At 39.1% G+C, this 19,654-nt stretch overlaps 2 protein-coding genes across 2 annotated transcripts; one reads left to right on the forward strand and one right to left on the reverse strand.

Moving 5' to 3' along the window:
• Nucleotides 1-380: 380 nt before the first annotated feature.
• Nucleotides 381-10,792, reverse strand: LOC102718838 (pentatricopeptide repeat-containing protein At5g67570, chloroplastic). The gene is made up of 9 exons (XM_015837699.2): nucleotides 10,196-10,792; nucleotides 9,591-9,782; nucleotides 9,419-9,500; nucleotides 9,110-9,301; nucleotides 8,890-9,003; nucleotides 7,945-8,038; nucleotides 7,713-7,870; nucleotides 1,781-2,200; nucleotides 381-1,245 (listed from the first exon to the last, which is right to left on the reverse strand). Exons 1-9 carry the CDS (start codon nucleotides 10,762-10,764, stop codon nucleotides 481-483), a joined length of 2,586 nt encoding a protein of 861 aa, XP_015693185.2. The 5' UTR covers nucleotides 10,765-10,792; the 3' UTR covers nucleotides 381-480.
• A 5,417-nt stretch (nucleotides 10,793-16,209) lies between these two features.
• On the forward strand, nucleotides 16,210-19,654 carry LOC102719116. Its single transcript, XM_006655128.2, has 6 exons — nucleotides 16,210-16,464; nucleotides 16,843-17,019; nucleotides 17,316-17,441; nucleotides 17,808-17,987; nucleotides 18,314-18,478; nucleotides 19,046-19,654. The coding sequence occupies exons 1-6, from the start codon at nucleotides 16,231-16,233 to the stop codon at nucleotides 19,397-19,399; spliced, it is 1,236 nt and encodes a 411-aa protein (XP_006655191.2). The 5' UTR covers nucleotides 16,210-16,230; the 3' UTR covers nucleotides 19,400-19,654.

Here is a 19,654-nt window from a genome sequence, read left to right on the forward strand (position 1 = left end):
GGGCGATCAGAAGGAGTGGCGATCAACCGATCAACATATGACTTTGGAGTTTTGAGTTGGGCTGGACAATCTTTAGTCTCGTCGAATTTTAGTATGGGGTATAGGACTAGAATTTTAGTCTCCTAGAAATATATGGAGTATAGGACTAGAATCTAGAGTTATGGGCACCTCAAACAACAAAACTCAAAGGTAATTACCATCTAACTATCAAATAATTCCTCTATTATTGTATTTTATATTGCACGCTAATACACTGTATAGATTATAGTACTGTACCGATCAGACTCGATTAATCGGTCTGATCGACGATTAATCGGTCTGATCGACCTGATCGGTGCCATGGCGATCAGGTTCGATCTGCCGATCAGACAACATTGGTGGGACTTCATGGATTTTTAGTATTCACTACTAATTTGGTTACTGTTGATGTCAGAATTACACTAACTGCTTCAAACCTCACTTGACAGATCACCTATCCTCTCATAGTGGTTCAGCCTTTTTAGCAGAAAACATGTCATTTATCCTCTCCTGCTCCCAAAATTCAAGAATTTCTGATGCCAACGGCATCTCTCCATATGAACCATCACCATACAAATTCATCGAATCAAGTACTTCATCAACTGCAGATACTCCTGTCCCCAGATACCCAAGATCATGTTGTTCATTCTGTTTACTCTCAAAATGTGAACCTATAACAATGTCCCCGCTCAAGCCAGCATTAGCACCAAATTGTGGGGTATCCATAAGGTAATCAGACAACTCACTGTTAACTTTCTCATCAGGACGCATATTCAGTGAATTCATGGAAGAAAGCTGATCTGGCTCCATCATATTGCTATTTGAAGACTTGACTATATTCGCAGGAAGAGATAGTTGAGACTGTCCAGTTTTGGAACCATCAGCCAAAAAAGAAGTGTCTTTCACAAAAGTTGTCTCACATTGTGATTGCAATGCCCTTACAAAACTAAGTGCAGGATCTGATTTGATGATGTCGCTGGTACTGAGGTACGTTAAAAGATCACTCAAAGCATTCACGCTAAATCGATGCATATTTTGCTCAAGTAGCTTGCTCCACTGAAGTTCACTGAGATCAGTTGAAGCCTCATTCATAATATTCATTAGATGAAGTGTCCTTGCATAGTTACTTTGAGCAATAGTTTGGCATATCATCTCACTAAATAACTGTACATTGGGGGTTTCTCCTCTTTCAAGTATTGAATCCAGTGCATGTTCCAGTAAATAGGACTGCATACAAAATCAGATAATACATTATTCCTGCACTTGGTCACATTCATAGAAGGACGTTTCATAATGATTGAAAAAAATAACTATAAACATTAAGAATGTCCCCCTTTTGTTCAGAAAAATGCACAAAAAGTACAAAGTTGACCCAAAACAGGTCCAGACCTATTAAGAATGAGTAGAAAAGCATGAATAAAAACATGGATGATGAAAGTTAGGACAACAAGGTGGAATCAGAGGTCTGGTAATATCATTTTTGCGGTAAAAAAATAACACTAACTGGCATAGAAAATAAGATAATAATTCCATAGCACCTTCTAGTAGACCTGTGGACCAAATTATACTAATCAGATATCAAATAATGTAAAGATCCCCATGATGTACATTGGACACAACTTTACTTTTTATAAAGTGTATTGCCACATTAGCATATATATCTTACAATGGATTAACTAAAATACAGACAATTAGTTTCAAGAGGAGAAACAGCATCTCATGGTAACACAAAATGATTCAGATTGCTGATAATAAACATTACCTTCCCAGCTTTGGATGCCATGACGAGCATCCACGAATATTTGCGTTGATCTAAGTGGTGAGGAGAAAGAGTCATTTCTCGATACACATTTTCAAAGTATTCCCACTGTTGGGCAGATGCAGCTGCTTCAAGCATAGAACTGTATGTATATGCATCTGCTTTATGTGGTGAATGGTTTGAACAAGGGGAATTGATTTTGGTGGTTTCAAACAAGTCTCTTGCTTTCCCAAACATATCACAACGTCCATATACTTTTATCATGACATTTATTGTACCAATATTTGGAGTACAGTACCCTTCCATTGACTCGAATATTGAGATACACTCAAAAATATATCCACCATCAAAAGAGGCTAAGATCATGCCAGTAAATGTAAACTCCAGTGGTTTAGTCAGCGGAAGCTGTTTTAGCTTCTCAACCTGAAAAAGAAAATTAATCTTTATAAAACTCTTATGCCTATTAGATTATTTCTTCTCCTCAGTCCTAATAAGATAACTAGATTTGTGCAATAAGGATCAAAAGGTTGTGCTGAACAAAATAGCAGTAAGGATTTATCAAATCTGAAAATTATATTCCCACAAATATTTTTTACTTGTTCATTTAGGACATCAGTATCATCTCCAATAGTCTAGCGCACAAGCTTGACACATGATTTTTTTTTTCTCTGACAATTCTACTAATGCCATCTTCACATATAAATATTAATAATTTTTGCATATAACAGAGTTAAGATTTCATGTTTGACTGCACACATATTAGTGACATTTATTGGAGAACATCACCTACAGTACACATTAAGTCATTGGAAAACTTTATACTGATGCAATAAAATTCTAAAACTATCCAGTGACCTATAATATTAATAGCATATAAGATTTGGCAAGTGGAGTCAAAATTAAACTGTGGGCATGCCACTTAGGGTGGTATGAACTCCTAATGGGGGAAAAAAATCAATGCCTAGTGGCATTACAAGAAACCAGGTAAGGTAATTTCCATTCAGATGTTAGTTTCAGACTTTTGGTGACTGGTGGCCAGCGTTTAACAATATGGTGATTGGGCCAATACAACAAGGTATAAACACCTTGATCATACTTGCCGCTTGGTCACTTTTGGAGTTTGGAAACACCATATTGACTGTGCTCAATGGTAAATCTCCTAGCATGGCAGCAGCAATTCGGTGTATGGCTAGGGCAAAAGGACTCTTTCTTTGCTCAGCCAGATTAACTAGTAGAGAGGTTGTTGTTGATTGTCATTTTGTAACAAGCACCTGCATGATTACTCTTACAAGATAACTGGGTGTATGTCTATTGTGTGCCACAGTGTGTGTGTCGCGGGGGGTGGGGGGGCATAATACTTCTTTTATTGCAATGACAGGCAGCTCTCCTGCATGTTCAAGAATTTTTTTCCCCATATTTCCACTTACATTGTAAACATTTTTTTAAAACGGAGTTTTTTTTCGTAAAACTAAAGAGCAGAACCATACTTATTCTTGAGCTTTGGCTTGCTTGATTGGATGTCAACCCACAACATCCAAGCAAGCAAGCTAAAGCTCTAGAATAGCAGCAAGGTTTTGTCCTTCAAGAAAAAGAAGGGAAGAAGAGAGGTGTTGCCCTTGCTTATCCAAGGGAAGCAATAGTAGAAGGCAACCGGAGTAGCAGCGCCCACAGCCAAGCCTAGGGGCAGTGCTGCAAGCAACCCTAGCAGCAACTGCAACCAAGAGAGAGAGGAAGGGAAAATGAAGGAGAAGGGAAGAAGGAGGAGGAGCAGCAGCCCCGGCAGTAGGCCAGCTAGCCAAGCGGCGGCACCCTCCCAGCCGAGCCACTTGGGAGGAAGAGAGAATAAGAAAGAAGAGGAAGAGAGAAGAAAGAAGAGGAAAGGAGAAGAAAAGAAAAGGAGAAAGGAAAAGAAAAAGGGAAAAGAAGAAGAAGGAAAAGGAGAGAATTTTTGAAGTTGAGGTAAAAGGGGAATTATTTAGACTTTTCGCGCACGTATATTTGACCTCCTAAGCCTTATAACTAACCAATTAAACCTAGGATTTTTCCTAATTTATCGCTTATAAATTATATACAACATTATTCCTGGAAAGCTTTAGAAAAATTCCAGATAGTCCAACTAAGTATATTGCCGAAAATCTAGGCAAGTTTCCTTAATCATATTTTATTTAATTTTATAAATTATTTTAATCAAACTCCTGCACTTATTATTATTACCATATGCATTAAATATTTATTTTGCCTAAATTACAAATCTATTAGATATTAGTTGGAGTTTGGACAAGAGAGGTCCATACTCATAAATTATGGCTGGTAGAGGACACATTGGCAAGAGTCTTATTTGGTGAAAAAAAGGATCCTTTATATATGGATATAATATAAGTTTAATATCTCATTTTTACCTATTATTTTTATGTCGTATATCAGTACAAAATACTAACCACGGTATTGGTATAGCCAGTCTACATCCGGTACCTTAGTTTCATATTCTACCTTCTCATAGAAGAGTAGTTGCGTGTAGATATATGGATTCTGCGAAAATGCCATATATCAGATTTTTGGCGGTATATTCCACCATGAGTGGTGTAAGCGGATTATAGTCCACTTACAAACAACATGGTTTTCACCATGTTGGAAGAAGGTTAAGGAGTATAAACTTTGAAAAACAACTCTACTCTCTAGCTGGGCCACGCGCTCAAATAGAACGTGAATTTCTAGATGGCATAAAAGCTAAGATGTGGGTAAAGTAGTACCCCTCTGCAGAGTAAAATGTGGATATTCACTCCGTGTAAAATGTGAATATTCACTCGGTTTTTGGATTGAAATTTATGTATGTAGTAAGAAAAGGAATCTATGTGAGATTCTGGCCTGCAGATAGGTGAAAAATAGCCTTTTCAAAATAAAAGAAATTATTTTCTTATAAACTTGTTTTCATAAAAACTCATCCCTTGCATTGCATTCAACTACCTATTTTCCCTAAAGCTTGTTGAGTACAATTTGTACTTACCCTCTTGTACTATTTTATTATTTTAGCAGAATTCTTGGCTTTCCCAAAATAACAGTTCAACTCAGAGGGATATATTTTACTTAGTTTACTTAGTGGACCCTAAAGTTTTATCGGATTATGAAGAACCACACCAGGAGTACCTTAGGGATGAAGATATGGAAGACTAGGACTAAATATGTTATAGATAGTTTGTGCTAACTATGTAAAATAGGTTAGTAGTTTGTAACTTGGGCTTATAATTAAATAATGCCCAATTTCCCCTAGAAAGAATAAAGGTTCAGTTATGTATCCTAACTACTTCCTGTTGTAACACTCTGATAGAATTATTATTTGGAAAAATCTTATTTTTTGAATGCTAATCCGTTATATCGCACCGTTAATACTGAATTGACGGAGCAGGTCGCTACAATAGGTTTGTAAGAAAATAGTTTCTTTTATTTTGAAAAGACTAATTTTCACCTATCCGCAGACCAGAATCTCTCATAGATTCCTTTTCCTGCTATTGACATAAGTTTCAATCTAGAAACCAAGAAGTGAATATCCAGATTTTATAGAAACCAAGAAGTGAATATCCAGATTTTATTCTACAGAGAGGTACTATTTTACTCACAACATCTCTTAGCTTTTACGTCATCTAGAAATTCACGTTCGATTTGAGCGTGTGGCCTAGCTAGAGAGCAGAGTTGTTTTTCAAAGTTTATACTCCTTAACCTTCTTTCAACATAGTGAAAACCATGTTGTTTGCAAGTGGACTATAATCCGCTCACACCACCCATGGCGGAATATAGTACCCAAAAATCCGATATATGGCATTTCCGTAGAATCCATATATCTACAAGCTACTATTCTCTCAAGAGAAGGTAGAATATGAAACTAAGGTACTAGACTCAGACTAGCTATACCAGTACTGTGGTTAGTACTGAAATATGACATAAAAATAATAGGTGAAAATGGTTTATAAACTTATATTATATCCATATATAAAGGATACTTTTTTCACCAATAAGATTCTTGCCAAAGCATCCTCTATCAGCCATAATTTATGAGTATGGACCTCTCTCGTCCAGACTCCAACTAATATATAATAGATTCATAATTTAGGCAAAAAATATTTAATGCATTTAGCAATAATAATAAGTGCAGTAATTTTGATTAAAATAATTTGCAAAACTAAATAAAATATGATCAAGGAAACTTGCTTAGATTTCCAGCAATATACTCAGACGGACTATCCAACATTTCCTGAAGCTTTCCGGTGCTTTGACTGGTATATGCATTATATATATAATATATAGGGAAATAATGTTATATCTAATTTATACACGATAAAATAGCAAATATCCTAGGTTTAATTGGTTAGTATAAGGCTTAGGAGGTCAAATATAAGTGCGTGAAAAATCTAAATAATTCCCTTTTTACCTCAACTTCAAAATTCTCTTTTTTTTTCCTTTTTCTTCTTTTCCTCTTTCCTTTTTCTTTCCCTTTCTTCTTTTCTTTCCTTCTCCTTTCTTCTTTCTTCTTCTCTCTTCCTCTTCTTTCTTCTTATCCCTTCTTCTTTCTTCTCTCTTCTCCTGAGCAGCTCGTCTGGGGAGGGCGCCGCCGCCACCACCGCTGCTTGGCTGGTCGGCCGGCTCTTCCTCCTCCTCCCTCCTTCCTCCCTTCTTCCTTCCCCCTTCTTCTCTCTCTCTTCCTTGCAGCTGCTGCTAGGGTTGCTGCAGCACTACCCCTAGGCTTGGTTGTGGGTGCCACTACTCCAGCTGCCTTCTACTACCGCTTCCTCTAATGGATGGGGCAAGGTGAGTCTTCCCTTGGGTAAGCAAGGGCAGCACGTCTCTTCTTCCCTTCTTTTCTTAAAGGACAGAACCTTGCTGCTATTCTAGAGTTTTTAGCTTGTTTGCTTGGATGGTGTGGCTTGAGAGTTAAAAGCTTAGGGGCTATTTATAGGCTGTTGGGGGTTAAGATTGGAGAGGACATGTTCATCCAAGGGTAAAATCCATGGATGCATGTTGTTTTGGTTGATTCCGAGAGGTAAAATCCTAGGTTTGGAGGCCTTTTACTGTGGTTTTGCTGCTGGTGGCTGCTTCTACCCTATTCTTCATCTTTCTACTCTCTTCTACCTCCTTCCAATAGTTGCTGGTTTAAAATCTGAGCTATACCTCAGTAAAAACAGTGGCGTTGCTGGTTTTGGGTGTTAAAAACTAGATGTGCACAAGGTTTAGAAAGGTTCTAGAAGGTTCTGGAAAATTCTAGAACTAAAGTTGGTTAAAAGAGACTTTGGATGGCTTATAGAAGGTTCTAGAGAAATCTGGAAGAAATGGAGGACTTAGGGGTGAAATTTACTTAATTCGGAAGGCCTTTTTGCAAAGAAACAAATTCTGAATGGTTAGAGGCTGTAGTGCAAAAATTAGGAATTTTAATTGTGGAAGGTTAGGGTATAAACTAAAATTTCTACCCTCGGCTTAAGCAAAATGTCTTCCGAATTGCCGGATGAAGAAACCGTAAAAATACTAAAGATTGAATTTCTATGACTTGATTCAGCTAAAACGGTCTGACGGCAGAAGTTAATTTACTAAGTTTAATGTTACAAGTTAGAGTCCTAAGTACTTTGGTAATTTGTAATTCTTTCATGTGGTTGTTGATTGACATACGCAGTTTCTTTAACTTAACAACTATTTGATTTATCTCATAAGTTACGACATATTTATTTGAGACACACCACAACTAAACTGAGGAGCACTATGCTAGTCAAACTGTCAAAGTTACATGTTAGAGATCATGTTGATTTCCAAATAGTTATATATCTTGAACAAAGAAAGTAAAATCATGTAAGTAGCAATGATGCTACAAGGTAAATAAATATTTGGTTAGTCACATCAGACGATAACAGCAGTATATTTTGCAGTTAAATGTATTCGATGATTATTCACCAACCTGTAACAAAGCATCTCTCCACCTTCCTTTATTGCAGAGACAACAAGCTAGTTCATAGTAAACGCTTGCAGTTCCAACAACTCCCCTGTGTTCCATGTCCTTCACAGCTTCAACTGCTTCATTCACTTTACCTTGTTCCCAGAAGGCTCTCACTAGCACTGAGTCCAAAAATAGAAACAAATGGAATGAGTTTCAATACCAAGAAGTTCAATAAACTTTACTGAAGTGCTACCTTTATAAGTTATTGCTCTTGGAGGTACACCATTTTTTTGCATCTTCTCAAAGAACTTTTGGACAAAGTCATACTTCTTGGCTTTAAGCATGACCTTTCAAAAAGTAACTCCAGTGAGTATGGTAGCATGCCATATCAAAGTTAGTAAGAAAAGGCATGTTTTTATTATGTTTACTATCTGTGCATGCAAATACCACACTAGATGCTTGAGATTACAAACAACTGGACTACAAAGAGGAGCTGTGAATATCTCTATGAACTAGTGGGTTAAGTCTACCAACATATGACATGAATGAGATGCACATCACAAGACGACAATAAACTTGATGGGAAATGAAGGCTAGACTGATGGATAAGATCTGGGTACTTAAGAGTCTATACACAAGAATTTGCATTCTGATCCAGATTATAACTGTGTTCCATGCACTCTCAGAGAAGAGGAAACTTTGCATCACCTCTTTTTTGCAAGCTCCTTTGACAAGGAATGGTGGGAGAAAATCTGGCATTACATGACATGGAACAGTACAGTGAATGTACATATCACTTCCACTGCACAGCCACAACAGAGCTTTAGCTTATTATGGAAATTATCGTCATCACTGAATGGTACATTTGGAAACAAAGGGATGGTTTCAATTTATGTCACAGATGAGCCTCACCCACTATTTCCCAAAAATGAAAAGGAGAGATGACCAAAAGATTATAACAGTGTAGTTTTGATCCCCAAACTTACAAACAAGATGGGTGTAAAATAAGAAAAAATCATAAGCTTCTCTAACCTGATTTCTATCAGGAGCAGACACAGCTAGACTGGATTTATGAACCTCACACTCACATGTTTTGTGAATCAATTATATATTCCATAAAGTATGGGTCTTACACATTTCCAAAGTACCCATAGACCACTAATCATCCAAACGACAAGATGAACAGTTAAAAGCTTACCTCCATCGCTAACCCAAATGTTGCCCCTGTAGGTGTCAGATTATTCATTCTCATCTGTTGAAACACCCAAAACACCCCTTTCCACTGCTGTGATAGAACGCATGCATTAAGGACCTATAGAAACAATGGTTAAGTGAAGACATGCAAGGTTATGACAAGACTTCTTCCAAGAGAGGAGTATAACAGGAAGAAAAAAAAAAGTATCAAGTGCCATCCATACCGAGTTATAAACAAGAACATCTGGCTCCAAGAAAGGATCCCAGTCTTTGCGCCGCGTCTTCATTACCCTTTTTGAAGGCTTTTGTTTCATATACTCTATAATCTTTATTAGCTCGTTTAGAAGGCCAGCTCGACCAAGTGTAACAGCAATACTATGGTATGCAGCCATATCAGGGTATATTTGAGCATCACCCTGATTTTAAGTAGGATACAACGCTTACACCATAATGTTTTCTAAATTTGTAGGTTGGAACCGGCAAAATAAGAAATAAATGGATAAAATTTTAGATGGGCAACAAATAAACTCTACCCGCATGATGGTGAAAACTCGAAGTGCTTCACTTGGCCTCCATGCTTTTCCAAGGATTGATAGTAATTTTGTATATACAAACCTTGATATTTTTATTCCATTAGTCAATAGCTCAATTTTGTTATATAACATGTTCTTGCAGTAATCTAAAACCATGTAAACTAAGGTATACCTGCTTTTTCGATGCTTGTAATTGTTCTCATTGTACACCCACTCAGTAACAGATAAAGCCTGCCTCCAATTTCCCCTTGCCTCAAGCCCTTCCAGTATTTGCAGTAGATTATCTTCATTATATATTAGGTCAGCCTTTTTCATCAGTCTGGTAAGCCTCCAATCCCGCATACTTAGATCATCTTCATTCAGCCTGACATACAAAACTTGCTTATGCAAAATGGAAAAGAAAAATGCAACACTTGAAGCAGTTCAAATGTGTATCAGCATAGATTAAGAGAACAAATGAACAATCCTCAGTCCCCAGCGTAATTTATGTACTCAATAAGAACAGATTAACTCTGTAATAGCATAATGGTTTAGGATAAGTTTAGTGTGCCACTCGGAAACAATGCATCCTAAGTTCATCCAAGTTCTACCATAATGGCTCATAGCCTCATATTCATGCAAATGTGATCATTTTCAGTCATAATTCAAAAAGCAAGAGCAAGCAAGCGACCACTACTCTTATCACTCGACTGTACTCCTACTCGTAATCGTAAGCAAAGCAAGGACAACGGCAAAGAAGGCGTGAACCAGCAAGAGCATGAACACTGACGGATATACCTCCTCACCAGCGACTCAATCCTCCTCTCCTCGTCCCTAAGATCAGAACTCCAGCCAGTGCCAAGACGCCCTCGCCTCCCCGCCGCCATCGCCCCCTCCTCCTCCTCGACGTCATCGTCCAGAAGCCACTCGAATTTGTCAGCCCTCCTCGCGGCAAGCATCTCACGCAGGCCGTCGAGGCCCTGGCCATCCAGGGGGGTCCCGCGCGAGGGGCCCCCGCCGTCCCACGGCCGGCCCATGAGCGCGCGGTACTCGGCGGCGGCCGCGCGGAAGAGGGCCTCGTCGTCCTCCGCCGCCAGGGCTCCCTCCTCCCCCAGCAGCGCATTGCCGGCCGCCTCGGAGGCTGCGGCTGCGGCGGCGGTGTCCTTCCTGGCGCGGCGGAGGGACTTGAGGGCCTCCTTCTTGCGGAGCGCGTGGAGGATCTTGGGGGTCGGGGAGACGCCCTTGCGGAGGAGGCGGCGGCGGAGCGTCTCGCGCTTCGGTGGGGCCGGGCGCGGCCGGCGGCCGGGGTTTGGGGTCGGGGTCGGGTTGGGGAGGTGGAAGCGAGGCGAGGAGAAGGAAATAGCCATGGCCGCGAGCCGAAGCGGCGGTTCAGGGCAAGCGTCACTGACACAATCACACAAGTTCTATGGAACGGCAGACAAATGGTACGGATTTTTTTTCCTTTTTGTGAAATAGATACAGTAATATTTACTCTTTGATAAATTACAGCTTTATTTTTTCCGGTACATTTCTTCTTTTTTTTTTCCTGGAGGAGATATGCAAGGACACAAAACCGCTGTACAATTACACACCCGCAACAATGTCATTTAACATATAATAAATCTCACTAAACTCTAGTGATGATTGTATGGCTCTTTCCCGGAAAATGTCAAACGGTATATTTATAAATAAAAATAATTTATGAATAAAAATATTATATATATATTCTTAACTATCTAAAACTTCGGCAGAAAAAGGTTAAAATTAACTTTAAAATTAAGGTTAAAAATTTAAATTTTGATTTATAAGTATAAGCAAAAATGAGAAGATGACGTGTAAGTATTAAAAACTCATACTCCCTCTATTTATTTTTTTAATGTTTAACAATGTTAATTTTTTAAGCATATGTTTGAACTTTTACAATTTTTTTAATATGCAAAAAGATAAGTCCTGCTTACTTGATAATAAAACAAATCATAATAAGTGAAATTGGTTTACTCCAACCGTTCAATAGGCTACTTATGGTGGAACCAGACACCCGAGTTCAAATCCTAGCCTAGATTTAACATGAGTGCTCACAAGGCCCTCCTCTCTACATAGGTGCTCATAGTGGTAGACACATGCGTTTGTCTTATTGTTTTGCAAACAAACAAGTCATAACAACATAAAATGATAATTATGTATTATTTTAATAAAACAAGTTTGATCATGTATAACAAAATAAATGATAGTTACATATTTTTTTAATAAAATGAGTGGTTAAACATGGGTTTAAAGGTTAATAGCGTTAAAAAACCAAAGGGAGTATATCTATTATATATTATAATATAATATAAACTACAATATGAATCATGGTGCTCACGAGTTCATCCTGGTGCATTTTAATCTCTTCCTTAAAAGGCTATATTTTTTAGATTTAAAAATGTAAATTATTGTGTTTATCTTGTCCTACCTATGTCATTGGGCACAATGGTAATCATTCGGGCACAACGGTAATCATTCTTAGGATAAAGAAACTAAGGTAATGTCATATGTCTCCAACTCGCTGTAATAATTAAAAAGATAAACATAATAGCGTTTCCAAAATCACATACTCCTCTATAAAAATAATAATAATAATAATAATAATAACTTCTGAGGATGAACGTGAATGCCCGATTATCCCAGTTGTTTTTTTTTACAAAAAAAGTTCTATAGGTACTATCCATCTAAAGTGGGATTAAAAAAATCATCGTATATATATTTGTTAGGATTAAATTTTCAACGAACCTTTTAGTGTATCCCTAAATTCCATAAAATCTTCTTACGGATTCTCACATTGTACTTGAGGATCACATTGCACATATATATTTGACCGAAAATTGGTCATCTCTTTTTAACAACCAAACAAGGCGGTCATTTTCTTCTGATATGGCTATATTAGCTAGTCGGAAAATCAAATCATTCCACTTTAATAGCTTGGGTACTACAAATAACAGTTGAAAAAGAATATTTATCCCGTCTAGATTATAAATTCATCTTTCTTCTCTAGGGGTGGATCCATATATACATCAGGACCATGACACAAGATAAACGCTTATAGTCTCACTCTTAGTATTAATGCTTCGTTGTATTAATCTAGGGTGAAGGTGCAGTGGGAGTCAAAAGCCATGGAGCGTTCAATAGAGGTGAGTCATTTTTTTCCCAAACCGCTCTTTAATCTCTAATCTCTGTCATTCGTAACATTATTCAAACCATTGCTATTATGCACAATTATTCTCTAGACCCCGAAGAAAAATATTTTCAACATCTGAACCTTCTTGACCAATGATCACGTGACCCCTCTTGACATGGCAAAAGGAGCGGTCACACCAAACGGGTTGCATGATAGGTTTGCCACGCCGCCAACACTGATGTGGTAAGGCAATGCAACCGTGCAAACTACTCTGCATGGCAGCGTTGTCTTGCCACCCCAGTGTTAGGTTAATTGGTGTCATGGTTAAAAAGTTCATACGGTAAATATCTTATTTCGAGGTTTAGTAATAAAATTATTTATTAAAAATATTTAAAAAGTAAAAAAAAATTCTCTAATCGACCGGTTGGCCATTACATTGAACAATGGCATCCACCAGTCTTATCCTGCCAGAAGCTAGAAGACATCACGTTGCCAGTACATGTAACAACAGCAACAAAATACAAACTTAATCATGTAATCATGCACCGAATAAAATGGGGCACTGACACTCTGGCAGTAGTGCAGGCATGATATATGGCGTCTTCCAAGTTCCAACAAACGAAACCATTACAGTTTGGGCAAACCTCAACTCATCTTCACACCTTGACACATATATATTTTCTTTAGCTGCCATACATCAATATGAGTTTTGTTTAGATTAAAGTTTAGCTTCACTACTTTGATGTGTAATCCCATGTTCGTTTAGATCACCGGTTTGCTTATTTCAGAACCCTACCTTTGATAATTTTGTTGATCTAATCCTATATCTCTATTCCACGATTTGAGTTGCATGTTCTTGCTAGTTTTTGATTACTTGCAGGAACAAACACCCTCATTGTTGGGTTGACTATGTATCCATTGAGATTAGAATTGCCTCTGGAGTTGGTGTAACAATTGCTAAGGCGCAATATACCTGAAAATTTGTAGCCGAATCACCAACATCGCTTCACTCAATCATCTTATCCTCTCATTGATAGATTGGGACACATTTGCATACATCAGTTTTATTCTGAGATTCTCATGATACTTAGACCACAAGGCGGGATTCTCATGATATCTCGAGGTATCGTTGCGAGATTTTGATAATACCTAAAAAATACCATAATACAACAAAACAAAATTATAAATTACTCATAGCACCTCAAGGTACATGACCTGGTAGCTATAAGTATCACCTGTTACCTAAGTATTAGAGCCAGTATCCATAGGTATCAACTTGTACCTAGGTATTAGGGATGTACTTATAGGTATCACCTAGTACTTAGGTATTAGAGTCGATACCCATAGATATCACATGTTACCCAAGTATCACTTTGTATGTAAGTCTTCAAGGACTCCTTCCACACAAGAGGCACATGCTCTACATAGGGATGGACCTTGCCAACCATGTTAAACATGCATGGCTACATGACATAGTTGGGTTGTAAATTATGCTATTGCAAAGTAATCAATCAATTGGTAGTTCATAATCTAAGTGAACCATGCAGCCTAGATCAAACACGGCCAAATCGACTGACCAACACGCGGTGCACATAGACGCCCTCACAAGCATGGTGGCATACCCACAATAGGTGTGCATTTGGTGCATCTCATGCCCACTGTAGAAGTAAAGATTGATTAGGACATGTACAAAAATATTTATTAGATGACTCTCTCTATTGCCACGCAAGCAAATATAATGACATGGAGGAATAAGAAAGTGAAGAAAGAGAAAAACTGTTATTATACATAACAACGATTTAGAGTCAACTCTTATCATTTATTGAATGGAATTTTGTTGGATGAGAATGGACAAAATGGAATGGATGGTAATAAAAAATATTTTATTATATTAATTAAGAGATCATACCTGATTTTACCAGTATACATGCTCTTATGAGATGAGTTCTTTCTTGCTAATGTGGATTAAAAAAAGTTGGTTTTAAGCTCTACCTTTGAATATGTGCTTAGGCATGGAATCCTCTTAATCTATACAGTTGGATGAACGAGACACCGTTACCTAGATTTTCTGAAATGGATATTCAAATTCATTTAATACAGTGATAAACACAATGGCTATAATACTTTAAAACTACTATGTCTATACAAAATCACTATCATTCATCGCATTAATGTATTATTCTCCTCTAATATATATAATATTATTTTTCTATAGTTTTAAAGCCATAATTAGATCCACTTAGGTGGGGGTGGGTGTTGTAAGCCCCCACCATGAGCTCTAGGTCCATAAATTCTCTCTAAATTTTCGGAGTAGGAGCTAGAGCTATGTTCAAAGGTTAAAGAGGATTTTCAACCCCTATATATTTTTCCTCTATTTTCCTCCTGCTTATAAGGTAATTATGTTTGATTCGAATCCAATGTATTGTTCAATCTCGACATATGTGTGAATTTATATATTTGATTTTTTTTCTAAACAATGGATGCACGTGGGTGTAGTAAGGGTTTGCAATATCACGATTATCACTACGATAATAGGTCATGCCTCTATGGCATGATAACAATAAATCACGGTTTGGTTCAGCAAATATCGCAAGAATTATTTTTTTTGAATTTTTTTGAAAGAAACATCTTAAAAAAATCCCGGTGGTATATTGGGATAACCGTGACATGTCGTGCGGTTTTCACACAAAACAATGATTACCAATATCACGAAAACCGTCACAAATTATCTCAGATGCCGCGATTATCGTTTGCACCAAAACCGCGTCGATAATCACTTCAAAGCACGCAATTATATGCCCTAGCGTGCGGCATCCCCTTTAAAACCACGACAATTTTATTCATAAATCTCAAATTCAAATTTACATAATTTTTAGGTTAGTATTATGAGGTGGGATGGTTTCGGTCCCAACCACGATAAACAAAACCCATAACCCTAATGACATTTAGGGCATTCACAGTGAAGACCACTACAATAAGTGATCTCACTATATGAAACTATTTCAGAGACCACTCCTATGGTACATGCCACTTTAAATAGGACCCATGACCACTTTGCATTTTAGCCCTCTCACTTTCGCCTCCTCTCTCCTGTTCGGCCTTCCCCTCTACCGCTCCCTCCCTCCCCGCTGCTCCCTTCCTCCCTCCCCCACCGCTCCCTCTCTCCACTGGCGATGAGTAGATCTAGGCGCAGAGCACGACACTTGGTAGATCTTGGTGGGGATGTCCTAGTGAGTTCCGAATCCCATATCCCTACAAGCTTCTCTCGCTCATCATCCATTGCTATGGCCAAAGTTCCCAATGCACCTCCTCATAAGTGATTGCACAGATTAGACTGAAGAAGTTACTATGTCCTGCAGAGAATGTAAGCGTCATTTCCTATCTCCTTCACGTGTGTAGTCCACCTACATAACAAACTAAAACCACTGGTTAAGTAGATGTACCGTAAATACTCTTACGATAAACTGAGATCATACTAAGCAGATGTACCGTGAATCCCATTGGTGGGTTCACCGTTCACCCTTTACCGTGGTTCGGGTTGACTCGTGGCGTAGCGTATTGAGTCCAACACAAAGTCCATTCCTTCCGGCCTATAGGCATCACCATCGCCGGTATAAAACCGCACCCCCCCCCCCCCACCCCGTCGGATGCCGCCGCCCCGACCGCGACCGCGACCGCCATGGCGTACCGCCGGAAGCCGCAGTCCTCCGAGCGCCACCACCCCCCGTCCGTAGGCCCGGCCTCCCCGCCGCAGGACTCCCTCGCCGCGCAGGCCATGCGAGCCTCCGCCGCGCACCGTGACGCCTCCTCCCTCTCCTCGGCCTACTCCTCCTCCTCCTCCTCCCCCGCCGCCGCCGCGGCAGCCGCGGCTCGCCGGAGCCACCACGAGCCCTCCGCCTCCACGCCTTCCCCCGTAAGCTTCGCCTTAGACTCTCTCTCTCTCTCTCTCTCTCTCCTCGGGTCTCGCCGGTCCCCTCCCCCTCTAGATGTGCCCGATGCCGCGATGCGTGGCCGGATCTGGTCCGCTCGGGCGGTTCATCCCCCCCGTCCTCTTCGGTTCTTGGAATTCAGGATGGCGGCTCGATTTGGGACCGATTTAGGGTCGCTTCTCTTCGTTGTTGATTCCACTTAGATTGGCGATTAACTTGTGATGCTTGACTACTTCTGTTTAGTGCTTGTGTCGCTGCTGTTCTTGTGTTTGGGCTCCCTTGAATCGGACTAGATTGCTCTACTTCTTGATTTGGAGAGTGACGATTAAATTCTTATCATATGGACCTTGTTCTGACTGTAGAATTCTTCGGGTTATGAGTACACATCCATGAAGAACTTGAATGAGGCTAAATACGGGTTCTGGGGAGCTCTGGCTCGGAAAGCCAAGTCATTTCTGGACGAGGATGGTTCACCAGGGCAATATGATTCTCCGGCAAGGCAGCAGCCGTCAAGAGACTCACCGCCAGTAGGTGTCCAGGTTGGAACTGCTGTCCTGACATTCTCTTGCAGTTAATTGAACTCGTAGATTCTAATTTATATCATTTAGTGTGTACCGAATCATTTCTTGAAGAGATAGCAGGACAGTCAAAACTTTTGACTTTGCTAGTGACCTTAAATACTCGTTCTATTATTATGGTCAGCACTTGTCCATTCATGTACTGTAATCTGCATCGTGTAAGTACTTATGGTGATTAACTGCCTTTGTGGTCATGTTTAGACAGTGTACTTCCAGGTGCCTCGTGTCAATGTTGACATTTTTATTGATGTTGCCAGTATACGCGCTCACCACAGTCACCATCAGAGACATGGAAATCCGAGACACCTCCATCCCAGAAGAGGTCCGAGGCCATAGCTTCCTCCCTTAACTATATTGGTGGCACAATAAAAACTGCACTTGAAGTAAGTAGCTATATGTCAAATACTTACCTGATCCTATTTAGTGATCATGTGGAAGTAGATCTATCAATGCCAATGCTTTCCTTTTTTTTCTGTCAGTGTTATTTAAAAAAAATGTTCTAGATAGTTCTAAAAATGTCCTGGTAGCAAACTATGCATTAGAAGTATAGCACCAGGAAAATACATTTTTTTTTTGCCCTTATTATACAACTTAGAGAATCTGAAGCATTTTACGTTGTTAGTTCATTTCATATCATAGCAGCACTAGAATTATGGTGATATGACTGGTTAATTTGATTTTATGATGGATGTATCCTTATGTTATGTTTCTTAGCCATTCTATATATAACATTTTTAATCTTTTCACAGGAAGGGCGGACCATTGTGGAGAATAAAACCGCTGATATTATTCATGAAACACGGAAATTGAACATAAGAAGAAAAGGAGCTGGCTCAAATACACAAGGAGAAGCTGCACAAAGATTTACTCAAAGGAATATTCCACAAAATCCACTCGACTATGAGACTCAATTGAAGGCATCTCGCGACGTAAGGTGGCCAATGTGTCACTAGATATGTTGTGTGCTACATTTTGCATTTTGGAATCCACATGGGTTCCAAATTTTATCTGGTGGCACTTCTAATAAACACCTTCACCGCATAAGTGTTCAAGCATTTTTATTGAACATGATATCTATCTGATTATATTCGTTGCAAAATATCTTTTTAATTAAATTTTTTTCTTTCATAGTTTATTTCATCGTCTCCTTTATTTTATGCTAGTTGATTAACAGTGCATCAGAAGTTTGTGTTTTTTTTCTTCTGTCATCCTTTCCGTTAGAATAGATTGATGGAACATTATTTTGTACTTACAGGTTGCAAATGCCATGGCAGCAAAAGCAAAGCTGCTATTGCGTGAGCTGAAGACTGTCAAGGCAGATTTAGCTTTTGCAAAGGAACGCTGCGCTCAGCTTGAGGATGAAAATAAGATTTTGCGGGAAAGTCATGACAAGGGTGATAGCCCAGAAGATGATGATCTGGTTAGTACTTTTCTTAAAATAGACAAGTAACTAAGAAAACCATTAGAGACATCAGACTGTTGATTGCTGGAGTTATGTATTAATGTATTTGCCTTCTTCTACATGCATAGATTTACCTAAAAGACTACTACTTTTTTCAGTTGAACATTGTAGTCGAACTTTCTGAATTAAATAGCTATTGATAGTCTGGATATGATGTCAAGACTAAGTGCAATTTCCTTTGAGTTTACAAATTACAGTTAGTCCCATGCTCTTAGAACTATTCTTGGCAGACTGCTGGCAAATCTCTTTCTACTTTACAAGTTTCCTGCCATTACTGCGGAAAACGATGTGTTAGGGCATTTTTAGACGTACTCTCAAATAATTTAGTTCATCAAATAGCTGCATTAAATGTGGTCAGAGTCATGCAAATCTTACAAACAGTTAATTAGAGTTGTCATATATTTCAGTATTTTAGTTATGTCAACATATTTTTTTATGAGAGGGGAGCTTACCAATTCAACACGGGTTCAAGGTGGTACTTATTCCATTGTGGTTAGTGATCCGTCTCTTCCATTTAATTTGCAGATCCGACTCCAATTAGAGACACTGTTAGCTGAGAAGGCACGGCTTGCACATGAGAACTCCGTGTATGCTCGAGAGAACAGATTCTTGCGAGAAATTGTTGAGTACCACCAACTTACTATGCAGGATGTTATATATGTGGATGAAGGCATTGAAGAGGTCACTGAGGTCTACCCTACGCAAGTATTACCACCTGCACCTGCTCGCACTGGTTCAGGCCTTAGTCGCTCAGTAACTCCAGCTACTCCCAAGATCACTAGCTCATCTCCTGTATCAACATCCATTGTTGTACCAGAATCTTGTCCGGTCATGCCAGCCTCCCCAGAGTCACTTTCACGGACTTCATCTAAGCAATAGATCAAGCCCGGCACCACCAACCAATGCTGAAGATTAAAAGGTGGTTGGTGGTGTGATACAATCCAACAGTTCTACAGCAATTGTGCATGTAACCAAAGTTGCACCCGTCGTTGTGCCTGTATGTTGTCGCGGATGAGTCGTGTCCTGGCAAATGTGCGGACAATTGTGTTCATGCATGCTTGAGATGATTGTATGATCCGGTGTAACTTTCACAGTATTTATAATTGCATTGCATCATCAATTTGGTAGTGGCAA

This window comes from Oryza brachyantha, chromosome 5, assembly GCF_000231095.2.
Source record: "Oryza brachyantha chromosome 5, ObraRS2, whole genome shotgun sequence".
In the NCBI taxonomy this organism is placed as follows: Eukaryota; Viridiplantae; Streptophyta; class Magnoliopsida; order Poales; family Poaceae; genus Oryza; species Oryza brachyantha.